The following is a 19,801-nucleotide window of genomic DNA, read 5'->3' on the forward strand; positions in this document are numbered from 1 at the left end:
TAATTGAATCGGTGCGGTGTAGCACTCATCAATTCAGCTGTTGATATCATTAATTCATTTGAAGAGAGCAACAATTCAATTATAGCGCATATCAATTCAGTGGAATGATTACTGTAATCAACAATTCAATCCATGTGCATAATTATTTAAATTTGAAGATATCATTTTAAAATTTTTTAAAGAGATATTTAATTCAATTATTGCCTTCATCAAATGAATCGTTCCAGAAGTATGGAGCACCATATTGACATGAACTTAAATAATTGAAGATATCTTTAATTATTTGAAAATCAATTCATTTGATGCGCGCAACAATGCAATCAAAAATCCTCAAATACTTAATTATATCTTCAGTTCTGAATTATGCGAGCATTACTTGAATTATTCAGAGCATAAATCAGTCTGCTGAATTGATGCGCCCAATACTTAAATTCTTGCTTTCTTTGAATAAATTGATGATATTAAAATCGAATTGATGTGCGCTACTATTCAATTCAAGAGAGCAATAATTCAATAAATGCGCGCATCAGTTCAATAAATGCGCACTATGATTGAATTATTGCTATCTTTATTTGACTTCACGATATAATTAATTCAGTTGATGCGCACAATAATTCTTTTAGAGGGAGCAACTATATGATTAGAGACATATTCAATTCAACATATTCACAATTGAATTAATGATATCTTTAATTGAATTGTTGTTCTCTTTTTAAAAAATTGATGCGCGTATTAATTACTTATATAAAATCGCTGTAAATAATATCTCCCATAAGATTACAGAGATCATCGTTTATACCGAGCTCTAAATTAATATTTTCACCACATTGATGCACGCATTAATTGAGCTGATTTGATTGAATTGATGATACTTTCAAATAGTTAAAGATACCTTCAATTATTTCATTTTATGTTCATTTGGCGCTCCATATAAAAGGGGGTTGTAATCTTTCATAATAACACAACGTAATTTTATCTAGGTACGATTTTCCAGACGACGTCGGGGTTGCATGTGTGTGTATATGTGTGTGCGCGCGCGCAACCCCCGTAATCCCTTCTTGGGTCACAGCACTGTACTTTATATGATTATCAAGAATGATGGTGAAATTTTGAGGAGGACTGGTGTAGTTCTTCAAACCAAAAGTAGCATTTCTTGTGAAGTGAAATTAGAAAACTCAAAGGGGCATTAGCTGTGATAGTGATGGCAACCTTTTTTTTCTGAAAATCTCATAATGACATTCGAGTTTACATGTACATATAGAATGACTAATAAAAAGGTTCATTTTGAACAAAAACAAGAGAAACCTAATAAAACTACGCTAGATAACCGCTTTTAGCGCCAAGAAATATATAAGGAAGGATTATTGTCTTGCAAGACAATAATAATTTAATCACCAAAATTTCTTGAAAGACAATAATTATCAAATCACCAAAATTACCTTTTCATGTGCTCTCTTTGAAGTGAAAAGGTGTTTGAAATAAGTGAAGATAACGAACAGAGATCAATCCCATCACTCCTATAAGCAATACAAAATAGAGTGTTGGGCAAACACGGACCCCTGGATATACCAGAGGTGGAATCAACTGCCTAGGAGGAATAAGCATCCCCTGTCAACCGGCCACACCCGCCGTGAGCCCTATATCTTGATCAGGTAAACGGAGTAATCCTTAGTCAAAATCAGTGTGTCAAGAGCGGCCTAACAATCGCTATGGAACACGTCAGACAGCATTTGACCCAATGGTAGGTTGTATTGGCAAACTAGATCGTTATAACGATCATAGAATTTGCGAAATGCTAGTCTGGAACATGCGAAATTGGGTCAGGCATGTGCCAGACTAGCGAAATGCTGACTTTAAACGAGATTGTTGAAACCCCTACACCATCAACTTGTTTGTCAGTAGCCTGACTCGATTTAAAAACTGATCATACGCAGAACAAGCTCTTGCGTATCGAATCATTTGAGAGATATAAACATATGCAGGTGATAATGGAATGCTACATAAATATGGGAAGTTGACGTTGGAAAAGCTGAAATTGTCCCGTTTATTAGCTCACCTGAGCTGAAAGCTTTTCTGATCACTCGTTTTCTGTCGTCCGTCTTTTCATACTTTTGACTTCTTCTCCAGAACCACTGGGCCAATTTCAACCAAACTTGGTACAAATCGACCTTGGGTAAAGGGAATATAATTTTATTCAAATGAAGGACCATGCCCCCTTCAAATAGGAGATATGTAATTACAAAAATGCAAAAAATAGGGTGGGTCATTTAAAAATTTTCTTCTAAAGAATCACCAGGTCAGAAAAGCTAAAATTTACATGAAAGTTTCTTGACATAGTGGAGATTCAAGTTTGTAAAAATCATGAAACCCGGGAGTAGGGTTGGGCCACGATAGGGGATCAAATTTTTACATGCAAATATATAGGGAAAATCTTTTAAAGTCTTCTTGTCAAAAACCACTAAGCCATAAGAGTGAAGATCTACCCGAAATCTTCCTGATATAAAGTAGGTTAAAGTTTGTTCAGATCATGACCCTCGAGGGTAGGATGGGGCCACAATAGGGGATCAAAGTTTTACATGCTGATATATAGGAAAATTATCTTCTCCAGAACTACTAGGCCAATTTCAACCAAACCTGGTACAGATTATCCTTGGGTAAAGGGAATTCAAGTTTGTCAAATGTAGGGTCATTCCCTCTTCAAAGGGGAGATAATCACAAAAATGCAAAAATAGGCTGAGGCCATTTAAATATCTTCATTTCAAGAACCACTGGGCCAGAAAAGCTGAAATTTGCAAGAAAGCTTCCTAACAGAGTGCACATTCAAGTTTTTTAAAACCTAATCTTGGCCGAGATTCGGCTCAATTGGCTGAATATTTGGACTGACGCCTTCACCGGTGAAGGCGTCAGTCCAAATATTCAGCCTAGCCGAATCTCGACCGAGATTAGTTAAAACCATGGCCTGGAGGTAGGCCTGGGCCACTATAGGGGATAAAAGTTTTACATACAAATATAAAAGGAAAACTTTAAATCTCTTCTTCTCACGAACCACTTGGCTAGAAAAGTTTGTATTTTCGTGAAACTTCCTGATGTAGTGCAGATTAAAGTTTGTAAAAATCATGGCCCCGGGGGTAGGTTAGGGCCACAATAAGGATCAAAGTTTTACCTGCGAATATATAGGGAAAATCTTTAAATATGGGCCAAGGTGACTCAGGTGAGCAATGTGGCCCATTGGCCTCTTGTCATAAAGGCGAGTTGTTAGTTTGCCATTACAGAAGTAATATCTATTTTCAATAAAATATTTAAGTATGAAGCAGAAGTAGACGACTCTCTGGTGTAATTTATTTTGAGTTCACAGGGATATATCGAATGGACATATGAATGAAAATTATGATTGTTAATAGATAAAATGTCGTCGATATATATCCAGATGTTGTACAGAAGTCCACAGCAAGAGGTTTTTTCTTCTTACATAAAAGTTTTTGAATAAATTCTGCTCCATAAGAATAATAACACAGGTCAGCTAACAAAGGAGCACAATGTGTGTCCATAGGAATTCCAACAGACTGTTTGAAGACCTGACCACCAAAAACTACGAGGACATTGTCAATGAGAAACTTCAGCATGTTTTTAATTTCAACTTCAGAGTACTTGTGCGTGGAATCAGAGTGGTATTTAACAAAGTAATTTTTGGATGACTGATCACTAGATATGAATATTTACGTTTTCCATTTTTGTTGAAGCAGCTTTCTATGATGTCAAAAAGTATCATGAGGAATGGTCGTGTAAAGTGTTGAAAAATTGTACGTTTTGAAATTGTTGATTTTGAGAAAAGTTTTGCGATTTAAAATTTACTAAAAGTTCTTTAGAAATTTTTAGAATCCACATTTGATTTACACCTTTTCTGGCATATGTAGTGGCATAGTACAGTTAAAGTTTCTCCTTCACAGCTGTTAATATTTTCGTGAGGAGCAAAGATATGGGCTAGACAGAACCACCCCCACCCCCCCTTAAAAAATTCCTGGATCCACCCGTTCTCAGTATCAAAATAGTTAAAGGGGCATTAGCTGTCATTTTGTCACCAATTCAATGAAAATAGCTGTATATTAAATATTGTAGTAATAACATCAGTATTTGATTACCTGTATTTCAAACACTTTTAACCTCAAAGCAGGCACATGAATGTGTAATTTGGTGATTAAATTATTGTCTTGCAAGACAATAATTATTCCTTCTATATTTCTTTACACTAAAAGCTGTTATCTAATGTAGTTTTGTTAGGTTTCTTTTGTTTTTATTAGCCATTAATATATATTCCTATCACTTTCACAGCTAATGACCCTTTAACCAATTTCTTTTTAATCATACCCAGTGAATTCGATTCCTCAAAAAGATCTAGTTTATTTTGCACAAATTTATACACCATCGGACTTGAAATGTCGAGTTTTATTGCCTTGTATAGCAAGATGTAATCAATAGAATAAAGATTTTGCTAAAAACCTATTGTCACATGAGGTTGATGGCTGGAACTATACCTTTAATCTTGTTGATGTCGCCAATGCATGATATATCAAGAACAAGATATTTCACACCACAGGTGCCCTGTCCTGCACCACGATTGCCATCGGAATTAGTCGATAATTTTGAAATACCTATTGTGATGTTTTGCAAAATAAAACATTATATCAAACAATCAGCTTAATTTTTTTTATCCTGCTACTGAAGGGTTAAAATTATACTTTTGATGAAAATTCAGCATTCATAAATTGATTTAGGATGATTTATTTACAAAAATGTAATAAACATATGGAGAATATGGATACAATATCACAAAGTTTAGATGAACTAACAAATCGATGAATACATTATACGCATTCTGTAAAAGTTTATTGTCAATGATTTTAATTTGGTTCCTGAACAACAATCTGTCGTACTTTGGGTTTATTAGGATTATTTTCAAGTAACCAGTCTGCAAGCCATATCTGCAATAAAAATAGATGCATGATTACTTTTGAATATACTGGATGAACATCATGTAATACATGTATTGTTGATAAAAGGGTAGTACACTGAAACTTTAATTTGATTCAAAATAACAGTCATGAGGACAATGTTAGCCAAAGCTTTTCATGACATGTTGGAAATATCAAACTAAATATTGGTACTGCAATAGAGAGGGACAAAATCAGACCTCATGGATTTTTACATGAACACTGTATCTGTCTTACCCCACCCCCAGCAGTACACTGCATTTGGTATGCCTCTGCCCATCGACCATGTATTCGGTATACCCCCATCCACCAGTACAATGTATGTGGCATATTCCATAACCTGACCCCCTAATGGGTAAATATCCTTTTTGCTTAGACCAAAACGGCCACTGATTTTAATTAGACTGAAAAGATCACCGAGGATTTAATGAGCATTAGTACAATGTACCTGGGGGCAGAACCCACCCAGTATACTGCATATGACCCCCCCCCCCCTCCCACTAATCCATTGTATTTGGCATACTCCCACCCTAATATACTGTATTTAGCATTGCCCCCCCCCCCCCCCCCCCCCATTACACTGTATGATGCTGTGAACTTCTTACCACTGGATCAATGGGCTTTTGTTTGCAGAGTTCTGTGAGGCCTTTCAAGAGACTGGGATTGACAGCTTTGGCCAGATAGTCTTTGGCTGCTTGACCTACAGGAACTGGTTCAATCACACCTATGGAGAAACAAATTATTACTTTGACACAACTTCAAATACTGATGACTGGATGTTAAAACATAATGTTGGGAACCATGCATGGTCATGATTTACCACATCTCTGGATCAATCTCAAATGTTACATGTGTATAGATTAATGACTTTTAAAATGCTATGACATCTGTCTTCTGGACATTCTACTCTGTTATAAGCATAATTCACTATATCCATTTACTTTCCTATAAAACTGTACTTTGCTAATCATGAGGAAAGAGAATCACTTTGTCATGAGCAGCAATTCAGTGTACTGTATGCAATGTTTTGCGTTTTACTGCATCAGAATAATAAATTAAAAGCACAATAACGTACTGTCTGGGAAGAAAAATCTTATTTCTTTCTCTGAACTAGAAAAGCTGTCACTGCCATGCAGAGCGTTTCGCTGGTCATCCGTGCCATACACAGCTCTTAAACTGTAAAATAAAGAGAAATCTTCAAATTATGACTTTTCAGAGTGAAATTTCCCTGCTGGGTGTATCAGTATTGTCCTATTGTAAAAATTTTTTTTACCTCTAATTTCTATTTTAATGATAAAAACTTTCCAATAAAGTTCAAATTGAACAATGCAAATCAGTAATTGGGTGAATTTAATTGGTCATGCATCTCTGTCAAAGTGACCACATGTAATCTATAACTAGCTTAGGTAATCATACAAGTCATGTTGAATTACCAACAACTGTTCAAACTATGAAAATGTATAAGAAGCATATAATATCAACAACAAAAAAACCCAATATATCTTATGATCCTTTATATAATATTTACGAACTTACCAGTCAGGATGAGTTTGTCTCGCTTTTACAGCATTAGTTGGTCCAATTAATTCTCTCCAGTATGAAATTGCTTGGTCCCTTGCAATGACAAGTGCTAATACTGGTCCACTGCTCATATACGCAACCAAACTTGGAAAAAACATTTTGCCATAATGCTCTGCGTAAAAATCGCTGGCTTGTTCAGGTGTTAAATGGACACGTCTTTTCTGTTTAAATGATATAATAGTAAAGAGTAAGCATACATTTATAAATTATAACATGTAACACACACACACACAAATTCGTGTTTTTTTAAAACTAAAACTGTCTATGTTTTCGAGGAAATTCGAACGAATGGCTTTAGCACTGGTTTTTACCTGTAAAATAGCAAATCCTGATCTCAAAATTATATCCTCGATTTCTTCTGACTTATGGATAGCGTCAGGTTTAACAATAGCAAGTGTTCTTTCTACGTATATCTGTGGAGCATCCATGGTAGCTTTTTCACCTGTCATATTTTCTGCTTGTCAATGGCGTCTGTTGCTTAGCAAAGGTAAATCGCGGGAACTTCTCGTAGTGTATCACGTGATATTAAAGAAAATGGCAGCGACCATTTGAAATAAGAAGCGTCCATAGTCACTTGACAGTTATTGGATTTTGAGGGATATGTGATTGAATATGATTTTCTGCACTATATAGAGAAAACTGTTGTAAACAATGGACAATGTAAGTCTATGCGATGTGATGGTTTATGCATTAAACTTGCACAATATGTGCCTAAACATTTAACACAAGTTTGTACAAGATTTTGAAAGGGAAAGAAGGTGAAAATATATTACTTTTGACATTTTGGAGAAATTTCGTGAAGAATTGAATTGATGTAATCGTATAGATTTACGGAATATGTGCTATTTTCGACATGATTAGATGTATATCATCTTGACTTTTAATGTCTCTCTGCAGTTATGGACGCCAGGGGCCAAGAAGCAAGCAAGTAAGTGCATAGAATCAGACACATATTAAATGTGTAGTGAAAATAAGATTAGTAGTGTGCGCTCAAATACATGTTTGCATTTGATTCATCCAATGAATTATAGGTCATCCACCTGAGGCTGCTCAATGTAATGACCTTATTCTCTTTAGCAGACCTGTGATTCTTCCGTCGGAAGACAAAATCTCCCGAATTTGAGCCCCCCTTCCGTTCCTTCCGTTAAAATGTAAAATCTTCCGTCATTTCAAATTTTCAACAACACAAATTTTCTAAGCGCCATTTTTCGATATTGATAAGGAAAACCCCCGAGACAATCGAAAGTCGTCTATTTTTCTGTCACAGTGACTGCACAGGTAAACGTCAATTAACGAGGGTACAGTAATTACTGAAGCCATTTGAGGAGTTTATTTATGATTACACAGCAATTAGTGATAATAAACAATTAGTGGATGATTAAAAAGATTGTTTTTGGCACACGCTCTGGTGATTAGGAAGTGATACCGACAGTTGAAGTCGGACGATCTTTGATGCTGTTGAAAACTTGGTAAGGAGCAGGTGGGAAAAGAAAGTTACCAGGGCACTGAAGATGTTCGTAATATGTGTGGACAGAATGACACAGTTGTATTAGAATGGATTATCTCTAACTGAACTGTATATTCAAAGATGGATACGGCAAGACGACGATGGGTGTGCACAGTTCGAATTTTCTCAATATTTATTTACACATGCATGTATAAATAGTACGTGGCCAAGTCTTGTAACATATATTTGTTCACTACACGATTCACTGAAGAAGAAAAAAAACACGTTTTCAGATATGCAATGTAGTTCTTTTATGTGAGAACATGTTTTTTATACTATTTAGCTCACCAGTGCTGAAATCTCAAGTGAGCTTAAATTTGTTAGTAGGCCAAGATCTAATATGTTGGTCAACTTTTCTGAAAAGTGATAATTGTTATAACTTGTTATCTCTGTAATAAATATATAAATATAACAAGTTTTTTTCTTTTAATTGTGGTTTTTAAGGTATTGACTTAAGAATTATCAATGTTCTTAACACAAAAAAGGAATTATCAATGTTCTCAACACAAAAAGGATCTGATGATTATGAACTCAGACACTTGTAACACAAAAAACTACTAGTAGCATGATTTCATTAGCCAATGAACACACAAAAACGGTAAAAAAAAAAATGTCGATAAAAAATCTCCAGTTATCAGACCAAAACTCCAGCTGAAAATTTTCAAATCTCCAGTTGTGGCATGACAGTTCTGTCACAGGTCTGCTTTAGAGAAGTCGAGAGGCATAGTCTACATCGACTTCTCTTCGCAAGCATTCATATTTTGATTCTGGAAAACGTGTAAATGCCGGAGTCAGTGACGGTTTATGCTTCGACCGACGTTTCGACTCAGATGTGCCTGGATTTACGCAATAGACAAGTTGTTTTCAAACATTTAACAGCAATGCACAAAACCGTCACAAGGAAATCAATACTTACTTGCTTTCAATCCATTTTCAATATGCCCCTGTCCCGGGTTTAAATCACAACTCTGATTACGTCAGCCTGCTTTTCTCTTAACTGGTCCCCTATTGTGACAGCTCCCAAGACCAGTTAACGTAAACCTGGGACAGGGGACATGTTGAAAATGGATTAAAAGCAAGTAAGTGTTGATTTCTTTGTGACAGTTTTGAGCATTACTGTTAAATGTTTGAAAACAACTTGTCTATTGCGTAAATCCAGGCACACCCGAGTTGAAACGTCGGTCGAAGCATAAACCGTCACCCACTCCAGCATTTACATGTTTTCCAGAATCAAAATATGAATGCTTGCGAAGAGAAGTCGATGTAGGCTATGCCTCTCGACTTCTCTAAAGAGAATAGCAATGACCTCAACGGCCGGCTTTGAATTTACTCTAATAGGGGACGACAAGAGATTTCTTTTAAGGGGCAGACCTTGTATAGTGATATTTCTATGTTGTGTATTTCTGTTGTCTGTCATACAATTTAATATGTACTGTTTTCTTAGTTGGAATGAAATTTTTCTTTTTTGTTGTTTGATAATTTTCCCATTTGCATCGTGGACAGCTCACATGCTCAGTGGGAATTAAAGCCCATTCTAGATATAAATGTACGAGTGACATCTTGTAACAGCTGCAGTGATTTTATAAATTTTTGTGATGGATCTGTTTATCTTGATTGACATTATTTCTCAGCTAAATAATTGCATATAATGAATGCAAACCTGGGTTGTCAATTCATTGATTATGTTTATTTATCTCATGTAGCACATTAGGTGCACTATATTTCAATAAATTATAGATAAAGTAAAGTTATTTGAATATTTTCAGAGGTAAAATCTACTGAGAAGCTCGATGACCTGCTTGGAGATTTGCTTGTCGATGGTACGTAGATTATCGATATTCAAATGATCACGAAGATTTTTTTTTCCTTTTTACTTCCACACTAAAGTTACATGTAATAGATGCTTACAAAGTTCTGTGTATGATGGTCATTCATTGAGAAGTCTCATATGATTAATTTCCATTTTCAGATGCCCCTTCCAAGAAGAAAACGTCCTCTCAACCAGTATGTATGGTTTGCTGTCTCTGTAAATGCATGTTCTGTTCTTGTATTGATAATGTATGATATTGTGCACAACTTCATTGTTTTGGATGTCTGTCTGTTATATGAACATAAACTTTGAAGTTTGGACTTTTTCATGTATGATTGATATTTTTTCAGATTGGTGGTGTTAGGCCAGGAACAAAGAAACAAGGGTATGGTTTTCTTAGAGACATCCTTCCTACTTTAAATAGGGTGGAAGATTGAATGCACAGGAAAAAATATTGAAATGAAATATTTTCACAGTTTTAAAAATTTAAAATGATGTATTGAATTTCCTAACAAGTGTCTCATTTTAAATCCCATGTACATATACAATGTACAAACAGTTTCAACTTTTCATCTACATTCTCTATATCGTTAGAGAGTACATGTTTACAGTTCTTAATTTCTAATATATAGGTATATATATAAAAATCTATAAAATGAAAAGATCAGCAGTTCCAGTGTTTGCACTGAAGAATGTTGACAAATGCCCAGTGGCCGTCAGTCTCCCTACATTGAGTCCGTTTATAGCTAGAACCTTTCCCAATTGGAAAATAAGCTAAATTTCCCGATGCCTAGTAATTACTAATTGTGAGACAGTATAAGTATAAAGAGGCATTTCTCAAATGATCAGCTATTGTCAAAATTATAGAAGATTTTAGACTGCACTTCATGTACTTTTACAGGGAAGGGGCGGTTGGGGTTAATGAATGTAACTGAATGAGAATCCATCTTGGTTTTTACCTTTAAGAGAAAAAAAACCCCTCTCTTACAGAAACCTGGGTGATTGTATTGTGTTATTCATTGTTTGTCATCTAATGTTTCATCACTCGGCACAGTTGTGACTTCCTAACCTAATAATAGAGATGACATCAGCTGAAGGAAAGACATTTAAAAAAAAAATCCTGCAAGTGTATAGTGGGAGAAACCAGTTCCATTACCAGTGCTCATTAGTAATAAATTTCCTCAGGCCTCTTGTCTCTTGAAAATGTTATAAATTATGATAGGGATATGGACACGGGTTGAGCTGAAAATTTTCTAATTTTATTTTTTGAATTTTAATGTTTAGAATGTTTAACTAAGGTATTACTAATAATCAGCAAAAATTTGAATGTCAGTAGTCAAGGTACATGGGAGATACAGAGGTCACACTTCTTTGTTATGTAAACAAGACTCGTGCCATGTTTTTGTTTACATAGGTTAGATAAACTAGGAAAAGTTTCGTTTAAAGCAAAGTTTTTCAATTTATAAGTGAATTCTTAACACAATTAAATATTTTCTAGTGTTTGGCACATCTCATTTTGTTTTAAACACGCTATTTTCTATTAAACAGTCTAATGTAAACAAAAACATGGCACGAGTCTTGTTTACATGACAAAGAATTGCAAGTGCTGTATCTCACTTATAACTCAACAACTGATATTCAAATTTTGGTTGACCATTATAAATACTTTGATTAAGCATTGTAAACAATAAAGATGGAAAAATAAGAATTGAAAATTTTCAGCTCAAATCTTGTCCATGCCCCTTTAAGAAACGATTGTTGAGAAAATTAAGAGACCGTTGTTGAGAAGAAAACATGTTAATAACTCATACTGGCTATGGATACACTATGTCTTTACTAAAGCAGATATAACTGCCTACTGTATACAGTTATAAAATACTGATTCATGTGAAGCTAGGAACTAAACATAACATGAAATGGACAGTAATAAATACTTCAATCATTGTGGTAGCATCTCTGTGTTGCATCAGCAATGCAACTCTTCTTTAGCCCTTTTTTAACTGAGTAGAGATTATTCATCATAAGATTGTTTTCTTTACATGCAGACAAACCTCCCCACCACCAGGGTAAGATGAACAGGCCAGCTTTGTTTATGAATTTGTGTATTCGCATTGGATCCGAATTGCAAACTTTAGCTTTTGTAAACACTTAGACCACAAACTATGGAAGAACAATTCCATGAACTGTGTGTGGTATCAACCTAATTTGGTCTTTTAAAATGCTTTTAATTTTATTAGATATAAAAGTTTACTTAATCTTGATGAAGAGTGTGTATGCGCACCTATCTGATGTACGTTATTCAAAGGAAAATGCTGGTGTTTCTGAGATCTGACATCGTGGATGTGTGACTTCTCTCGAATTTTGCACTCTTTTAATGAAAATTCGGCATTAGTATACACATAGAATTGTGTATTGGAGAAATATCATTTATTTGATGATCACACATCTCCAAAAATAAATCAACATTTATAGGAAATAGATTAAGCGATTCGTGTTTTTTAAATAGAAAGTAAGCACTAAATTTGATGTTTTCATTATAAAAGAACAACAGACAACAGAATGCTTCATTCCTCATAGTACAAGAAATGATATTATCGTGGTTTTGACACACAAGAATTGAAGTTTGAAAAAAAGTATATTTCATACCCCCCAAAAATTTCACATGAATTTTCACATATTTTAGGGGCCAAATTAGGATCGTATCATATATAGCTCTTTACATGTATCTTGATTCAGTGTAGTAAACTATTGAAAACTGCAACAATGGACTACGCTTTACTAGTGAACAATGCTGATTAATTATATGTGTTAATTTATGATTTTTTAAACCCGTACATAAACTGATCTGTCCTCTATATCTGCACTTTTTCAGTTACAGCTTTAGACATTGTTTTTATTTCCTCGTAGACATGTGGCAACAACTTTCATTTCATCTTCTCAAAGTGTCTTGAAATGATTACGTTTTATATAGTGTGTGACTAATCATTGTGCTTACAGAGTGCCACTGCTTTATGTATTGATTGTCTTGATGAAATGTCCATGCAAGCTATTGTAACTAAGATGGGTGATGGGTTCATGTGTACTTAGTGTAGAATTAGAGTTCAATACACAATCTTTTCATCTAAGTTAGTTTGATTTTCACAAAATATTTACAGGTCAAAAGATGAGGATTTTTACAGCAATCTTGCAGCCACAGCAGAAGATGATTTGTCTGACATATCAGAAGCAGACGTGAACCAAATAGCCAAAAGCTTGGCCGTGAGTTTCGTAGAATACATATAGCATGTAAACTGTATTTCTTTTTTTAGATATAAGCAGATTAGCGTAGAGAAGACTTGGTCTCTAATGAGTAGAAATATTAGTACCACTAGATACAAAGTGGGTCCTGTCTCAACTGATAGAAAAAAATGACACGTGCAATACTTTCAGGATTTGGAAGATATGGATGCTGACCTGTTTGGAGGGAAATTTAAAAAGAAAGGAAGTGTTAAAGGAGGAAGTGAAAGATCAAGTAAACCCAATACGCCACGTCGCACCGGCACCCCCCGCTCCCGAAGCACAACCCCCAGGGCTTCCTCCCCACAGACTCGAGTCACCTCACCCACAGCCAGGGTCACCTCCCCTGTCGGTAGAGTTAACTCCCCCGCTGGGCGAGGGACGAATTCACCCACACCGGAGACCTCCCTTACTCCCAGGGGTGGGAGCCTGAAAAAGACCTCGGCTAAGTCCGCTATGGGGGCGTCATCTATCCCTGAATATAAACCTGGAACAGCACCTGGGAAAATGACAGGTAAGTATTGTAGTGCATGAATGTGATATGATTTTATAATCTTAGGAGTTTCAGGAATTTCTTTTCATTTTAGCTTAAATGATCAAATCGAACGAAGTAATACAATATACATGTAGTTGACATACACTGTTTTGTTTCTTCACAGCTTCAGGTATGACCATTGTTTCATTTTCTGCATGATTTTACATCTAAAATGTTATATGCAGTTGTAGTAGGCGCTTGATTGTAATGGCATGGTGCAGTAGACAAAGAAGGGAGAGATTTTATAATTATGTTAATTACGTGTACTGTGGTGACACTACTCATAAATTAATGTGATACATGTTATGTAGAATACTGACTTCGAACAGGACTGGTTTATGGGCAGTAGATCAAAAACAATTGCATACTTTCAAAAAGTTGAAGAATTAAAACAGAAAAAAAATGCTACTTTTGATAAGAGATATGAAAAATAGGGTTTTGATGTTTAGAAACTTCCCAGATATTGGGTTTTGTGTTAAAACTTTAAGATGTCTACAGTCGAAGGAAAGGGTTTATACATATTATGATAGAATGTAAGAGATGTCTGTAAAAGGTTTGAACCGCCGCGGTGGTCTAGAGGTTAGAGCATTTGCCCTGCATGCGGAAAGCCAGGGTTCGAATTTCAGCTGCGACAGATCTAAGTGTGTAAAAGAGGTAGTGAAATGTCCATCGCCAAATGCTCGGCATCAGGTGTGAATGTCACAGGTCCTTGGATGACCTTAAAAACGGATTTCCCGTGTCACAGTAGGTGTGTCACGCTAAAGAACCCTCACTGCTCAATGGCCGTAAGCACCAAGCATAGGCCTACATTTGAAACCCTTCACCAATCTTGGTGACATCTCTATATGAGTGAAAAAATTCTAGAGAGAGACGTTAAACAAGATACAATCAATGTAAAACGTTTGAGTAAGTGTCATTTTATATAACTGTCGTCGTACATTTATAAAATTTATACCATGATGAGAACTATCAATAACCAATGAAAATTGTGAATAATTATAGGAAATTAAAGAAAATTATTGATTTATACCTGATAGTATCATATCAAAGATAGTGAGGCGGAACAGTACAAAGATACCAAAGTATTAGAGTATGTGTAGTCAAAAATGTGATATTTTCAAATTTTTTCAGAAAGGAGTTCTCATACAATAGTTATAACATTTCATATATTTTAGTCAATTTTGAAATTGATCATGGTATCAGTCTGAGTTTCATTACAATTTTCTCACTGATTAAAAAATTTGATATGTAGATAAAATGGAACAATTTTAATAAATTGCAGAGCAGCAGAAGGTCATTGTAATGATTTCTTGTGATATAAATGAATTTATGTGTATGGACTCTTTAGATTAGTTAAAAATGTAACACACTCACAGAAATATTTGTATAGTAATTATGCCACCAATTTTCTTGTGCATGGAAAGAAATAACCATAATGTATATATTAATCATTTATAGTACTTGAAAGAAAGCCATTTTATTGTTTATATTTCTTTTTTATGTATCTTTTAAAAATATAAACTAGATTTAAGTACTAAAATATCATATGGTTGACCGATTCGTTACGTTAAATGGAACAGCCAATGCACCCATTGACCTTGATGACATTCCATTTTTGGTAATGATTATGCAGACAGTTGGTACTAAAAAACCAGATCGAACTAGTTTGCAACAAACATGCATTCATTGTCTATGATGAAAGCAATGTGAATTTCAAAAGAAATATAAGAGAAAAGATTCAGTGAATGTAAATATAATAGTGTATTGACAATTAGTTTCATAATGAAAAGGTGCTTTTTTCAAATTATGCATTAATGCAGTTACATTTTCATATAAAATATTCTGAAATGCTTTTGTGTATTCATTTTTAATTTGAATTTTCACAATCTGCAGCCAACTGTATTTCCCCTAATTCACTGTGTGGTGATATTCATGAAATAATAACATCACTTTCTTTTTCCACATCACAAAGCACCGTGATTTCATGTCCTTAAGATTTAGGGTGTACGCATTATTACATGTACCTCATTTGATCAAACCTGGTTAGTTCATTCTCAGATTTTTATGCATGGCAGAAACAACCTTAGATCTCTGCCTGTTCTGAGAAGTGCACCCTTAAATCTAATCCCTTGTGGACAGTTACAACCTGAGCTAAAAGTCTTGTGCAAATTCACCATAAAATTTATTTTTGCTAGGTAGATAGACAAATACTTTGTAAATGAATTTAAACAAACTGAACCAAACATTTTGTCTATATTTCATGTACATTGCATGATATAATGTTGATTTCACGAGAAAAAGAAACTTGCATACTTTTTCTTAAGGTTGTAACGGTCACCAGATAATTACACGTATGTATGTATATTAATATTTGGCTGTGGGTGACAAAACACCCCCTGGTTGTCTTTTAGCCATACTGTGATAACTTTTATCTTGATTGAGAATAAGACTCTAGGACAATACAAGCATTTTATATAAGTTTTAAACTTGAAAAGGAATATTGCCATCAGATTCAATATTTCTGTTAGTGTGAATGAAAACTGGAACCAGTTTTGCAGAATATACATATGTGTATCATATATGATGTTGGAAAGGAATAGAATATATCTCATCAGTTTCATTTAGAAAAATATTCATAAGATAAATGTAACGTGCTTTGTGTATGCAAGCTGTCATATTCAGACTATGACTTACAATACATATACTGGATTTCAAGTGTAATGGAATGAATTATCATATTAGATCAAATTCATTATTTTAATAATATTTATTGCACTTAATGATTGTAGCACAAAGGATATTCTAATTAACTGTTTCTACTTGTTTTGGTTTATTTTTATTGGGTATTTCTTCTTGCTTCATTTCATTTTGATTGGATGTTTCTCCCCATTTCAGTAAATTCTGATTGGATGTTTTTATCCTTGATTTAGACATTGGTAGTGCCTCTGAGTCCTTAAAGCCAGGAGCTGCCCCTATCCAGGAGAGACCAGGAACTGTTCCCAAGACAAAGTCCAAGTATAACTATTCAGGTCAGGCCCCGGAATCTTTCATGGATCATAAAAGGTTGTGCATCTGTTTGTTAGGCACTGCCTGATGTAGATAAAATTTTGTATTTGATTGTTGTATAGATATGGACATGGATGACTTGCTGGCTGGCTTCAGTGACGAGGATGAGGATTCTATAATGGGCGGCAAGGTCAAGAAAACTGCCCCCAAACAACAGAAGGAGGACACCACCGTGAAGAAACAGAGATCTACTGAGGATACACCGCAGAAACCAACAGAACCCGATGGTACAAGTTTTGGAAAGCTAACCCGGATAATCATAGAAATGTTATAGATTTTTCACTCTAAGATAATCACTATAAAAATGTTTGCAATTTTTTTTTTCATACCTTGATTAGCTAAATTCTTTATAGCTGTCAATGGACATTATCAAGTTTCTATACCATACTTTTTAAAAAATGTAATTTGCTTTGTAAAGTGCACATGCTTGCAAAATATGTTTAATTTTTCATTTTCAATTTGATCTTTCATCAATAGTCATATTTTAGTCTACCTTGCATTTTGTATATAGAGTTATCTCCCTTTTACAAAATATCCAGATGCAAAAAAGCAATCAATATTTTGCTAGTTAGTTTTATTATCTTAATTTACTATTGACAATAACAAGTATTACAAATGTTATCCTATATTTATGAAAGGTTTGGTGCAATAATAATAAAACAAGAATAACTATCAAAAATAGACTGACAACTACTGAGAGTAAATTTCCAAAATAAAAATATTGCTACATCTTTATAGAAGGCAGTGGACTTTATTTTTAAGTGTGATAATTGACAAGTTAAAAAGAACCATGCTTGATAAGTAAAAGGTTGTCTTTCCCCTCTCCCCTGGCAAGGAAACTAGAATTAAATGAAGGAGAAAACTTAGTGGAAGTATCATATGAAAGATATATTGTATTGTTATGTTTTATCAGTAAATACTGTATATTGGGACCATTTAAAAAAATAGTTTGATATGTCAGTGCATTCTTTTTCCCCAGTTGCGTTTTACAAATTGACTTTTAATTGCCAAAAATTCATATCAGTATAAAATTTTCATGCTTATGTCTGTTTTATGAATTTTTTTACATCCACAAATAATGGCAACAATTCCAGCACACCAGGAATGACTGGATCTGTGATATTCTTATTCATTGGTGGTACTGAATTAGATATGTTCTTATCTCAGATCTGTGATATTCTTATTCATTGGTGGTACTGAATTAGATATGTTCTTATCTCAGATCTGTGATATTCTTATTCATTGGTGGTACTGGATTATTTCTTATGTACAAGTGTAGGTATAGTGTACTGATTTGTGATTTATTTTCAGAATCCAAGAGGCGTAATTTGTTTGATAGACCACCGACCCGCAGTGGTGGAAATACAGAGACAGAGGAACTTCCCAAAACAGGTGATTGATTGATCACGGTGGAGACTTTCTCTTGACAAATAGATTGCTTATAATGAAGATTCTTTGTGTACTTGATGCCATGCTGATTTATTATGGAATATAAATCACAAGAATGTCAAAATAAATAGTCAATACAAACAGAGTTGATTAAAATCTTCCCAGTTATTTATCACATACAGAACTATGTTATGAATCACACAATGGTAAATTTGGATATGCATCATATTGAATAAAAATCAGTTTAAATTCATTGAAATTTTTTTTGTACAGCTCCAGCACCTCAAATCAAAAGGAAGGAGGAGCCAGGCATCTTCAGTGATGACGATGATTTTTTGGGAGGACTTGGAATTGAAGAGAAAGAGTCGCCTGTACAAAAGACGAAGTCAGTGGATGAAGAGGACAGGCCAGCTCGGTCAGTGATGGACAAGTTACTGGCCAAAGACTCAGCTGTCAGCAAACATCTGGAGACAAAGAAAGAAAGAAGAGAGTTTGTCCTGGATAAAAAGTACACACAACCTGATAACGGTAATTAATGCTCAAGTTGTACCATGTGAAAAGTACACACGACCCAACAACATAATTAATGATTAAGATTAGCAGAGCATATTCAATTCAAGTTTACTATATTTTACAGTTATTTATAGTTTTGTCCTTCCTTACTTCAGCAGCAATTGCAGCTGAATTTTATTAGTCTTTAGATGTAATAAGACTTAGATTGATTTATATTCTTGAGTGAGAAAATTTTTCTGAAAAGTGATGTTTGAATCTTTATGCAAACCTTGATGTTATCACTGTCAAACAGATCTTTATTCTCATTCAAAGTTTTTACTGTTTCTCCCCACAGACGAGGAAGAGGAGGATTTTCAATTTGGTGGGTACCAGCCTTCATTGGTGTCAACTAGTTCCCGTCCCACATCACGCAGATCTGTCAGGTATATTATCTATATGGTCAAAAGGGGAAATGCTGTGTGGTCTAAATGACATGTACCATCTGGTACATGTTTTTAATAATTCATGCATAAAAAGGTAGGAATAAGAAATACGCTGTACTTTATATACTTATTTAATATTTCTAAAGGTTGTTTGTTTATACAGATTTCAAGATGAGGATGATATTTTTGGATTTGACCGTCCTCCTTCCCGTGGAAGATCCCCCGCATCATCTCTTAGCAAGAAACCAGACGACATGGACTGGTTAAATGACATTGCCACAGCAGTGAAATCAGCACCCTCAATCTCATCGACCCCACCCAAACAGGACAGCAAACCCACCCACCCACAAACAGACACCAAACCTACCAGTGCGAAAACAGATAGTAAACCTCAGACTGACACCAAACCCACAGAATCCAGGCCACCAGACATGGATCAAGAGCAGAAACCAGACAATCTGGCCCCCAAACCGAAGAGTGGGGCAGCAGACTGGCTGGGACTGAATGATGCTGATGATGAGGATGAAGAACCAGTAGTGTCATGGATGACAGCCAAGTCCAAGCAGAAAGTAAAATTTTCAGGATTCCAAATACTCCATGATCAAAATTTGTTTTATTTTTTTCCGTCATTCTTATTCATTTTCTTTTCTATATGTTTCCAACATGCTCCACATGGCTGTCGTGTGTATGATTTTGAAAATCTTTAGCTAAGAG

The 19,801-nt window shown here is 34.8% G+C and overlaps 2 protein-coding genes across 4 annotated transcripts in view; one reads left to right on the forward strand and one right to left on the reverse strand.

Annotated features, from left to right (window-relative positions):
- Positions 1 to 4,763: 4,763 nt before the first annotated feature.
- LOC125668497 (nucleoside diphosphate kinase homolog 5-like) lies at positions 4,764 to 7,069 on the reverse strand. Its single transcript, XM_048902713.2, has 5 exons — positions 6,881 to 7,069; positions 6,525 to 6,730; positions 6,064 to 6,164; positions 5,594 to 5,712; positions 4,764 to 4,979 (listed from the first exon to the last, which is right to left on the reverse strand). Exons 1-5 carry the CDS (start codon positions 7,016 to 7,018, stop codon positions 4,899 to 4,901), a joined length of 645 nt encoding a protein of 214 aa, XP_048758670.1. The 5' UTR covers positions 7,019 to 7,069; the 3' UTR covers positions 4,764 to 4,898.
- Positions 7,070 to 7,081: 12 nt separating this feature from the next.
- The window catches only part of LOC125668493 (fas-binding factor 1-like), a 36,439-nt gene continuing 23,719 nt past the window's right edge, over positions 7,082 to 19,801 (forward strand). For 2 of the 3 annotated variants that reach the window (XM_056164136.1, XM_056164137.1), the window contains exons 1-14: positions 7,084 to 7,229; positions 7,467 to 7,497; positions 9,843 to 9,896; positions 10,046 to 10,080; positions 10,237 to 10,271; positions 11,932 to 11,952; positions 13,042 to 13,144; positions 13,316 to 13,676; positions 16,628 to 16,726; positions 16,826 to 16,990; positions 18,075 to 18,155; positions 18,426 to 18,680; positions 19,000 to 19,087; positions 19,251 to 19,656. In XM_056164136.1, coding sequence (XP_056020111.1) covers positions 7,221 to 7,229; positions 7,467 to 7,497; positions 9,843 to 9,896; positions 10,046 to 10,080; positions 10,237 to 10,271; positions 11,932 to 11,952; positions 13,042 to 13,144; positions 13,316 to 13,676; positions 16,628 to 16,726; positions 16,826 to 16,990; positions 18,075 to 18,155; positions 18,426 to 18,680; positions 19,000 to 19,087; positions 19,251 to 19,656 — 1,743 coding nt within the window. In that variant the 5' untranslated portion in view covers positions 7,084 to 7,220. Of the gene's footprint in view, positions 7,230 to 7,466; positions 7,498 to 9,842; positions 9,897 to 10,045; positions 10,081 to 10,236; positions 10,272 to 11,931; positions 11,953 to 13,041; positions 13,145 to 13,315; positions 13,677 to 16,627; positions 16,727 to 16,825; positions 16,991 to 18,074; positions 18,156 to 18,425; positions 18,681 to 18,999; positions 19,088 to 19,250; positions 19,657 to 19,801 lie in introns of all 3 variants that reach the window. The other variant, XM_056164138.1, reaches the window with a different exon arrangement.

Source organism: Ostrea edulis, chromosome 4 (genome assembly GCF_947568905.1).
Source record: "Ostrea edulis chromosome 4, xbOstEdul1.1, whole genome shotgun sequence".
NCBI classification, from domain to species: Eukaryota; Metazoa; Mollusca; class Bivalvia; order Ostreida; family Ostreidae; genus Ostrea; species Ostrea edulis.

Coding starts and splice junctions, on each gene's coding strand:
- LOC125668497 (XM_048902713.2), bottom strand. CDS start 7,018: ATGACAGGTGAAAAAGCTACCATGGATGCTCCACAGATATACGTAGAA. Junction 6,165..6,524: donor AGACAAACTCATCCTGACTG/GTAAGTTCGTAA, acceptor TTTATTTTACAG/TTTAAGAGCTGTGTATGGCA. Junction 5,713..6,063: donor AAGATTTTTCTTCCCAGACA/GTACGTTATTGT, acceptor GTTTCTCCATAG/GTGTGATTGAACCAGTTCCT.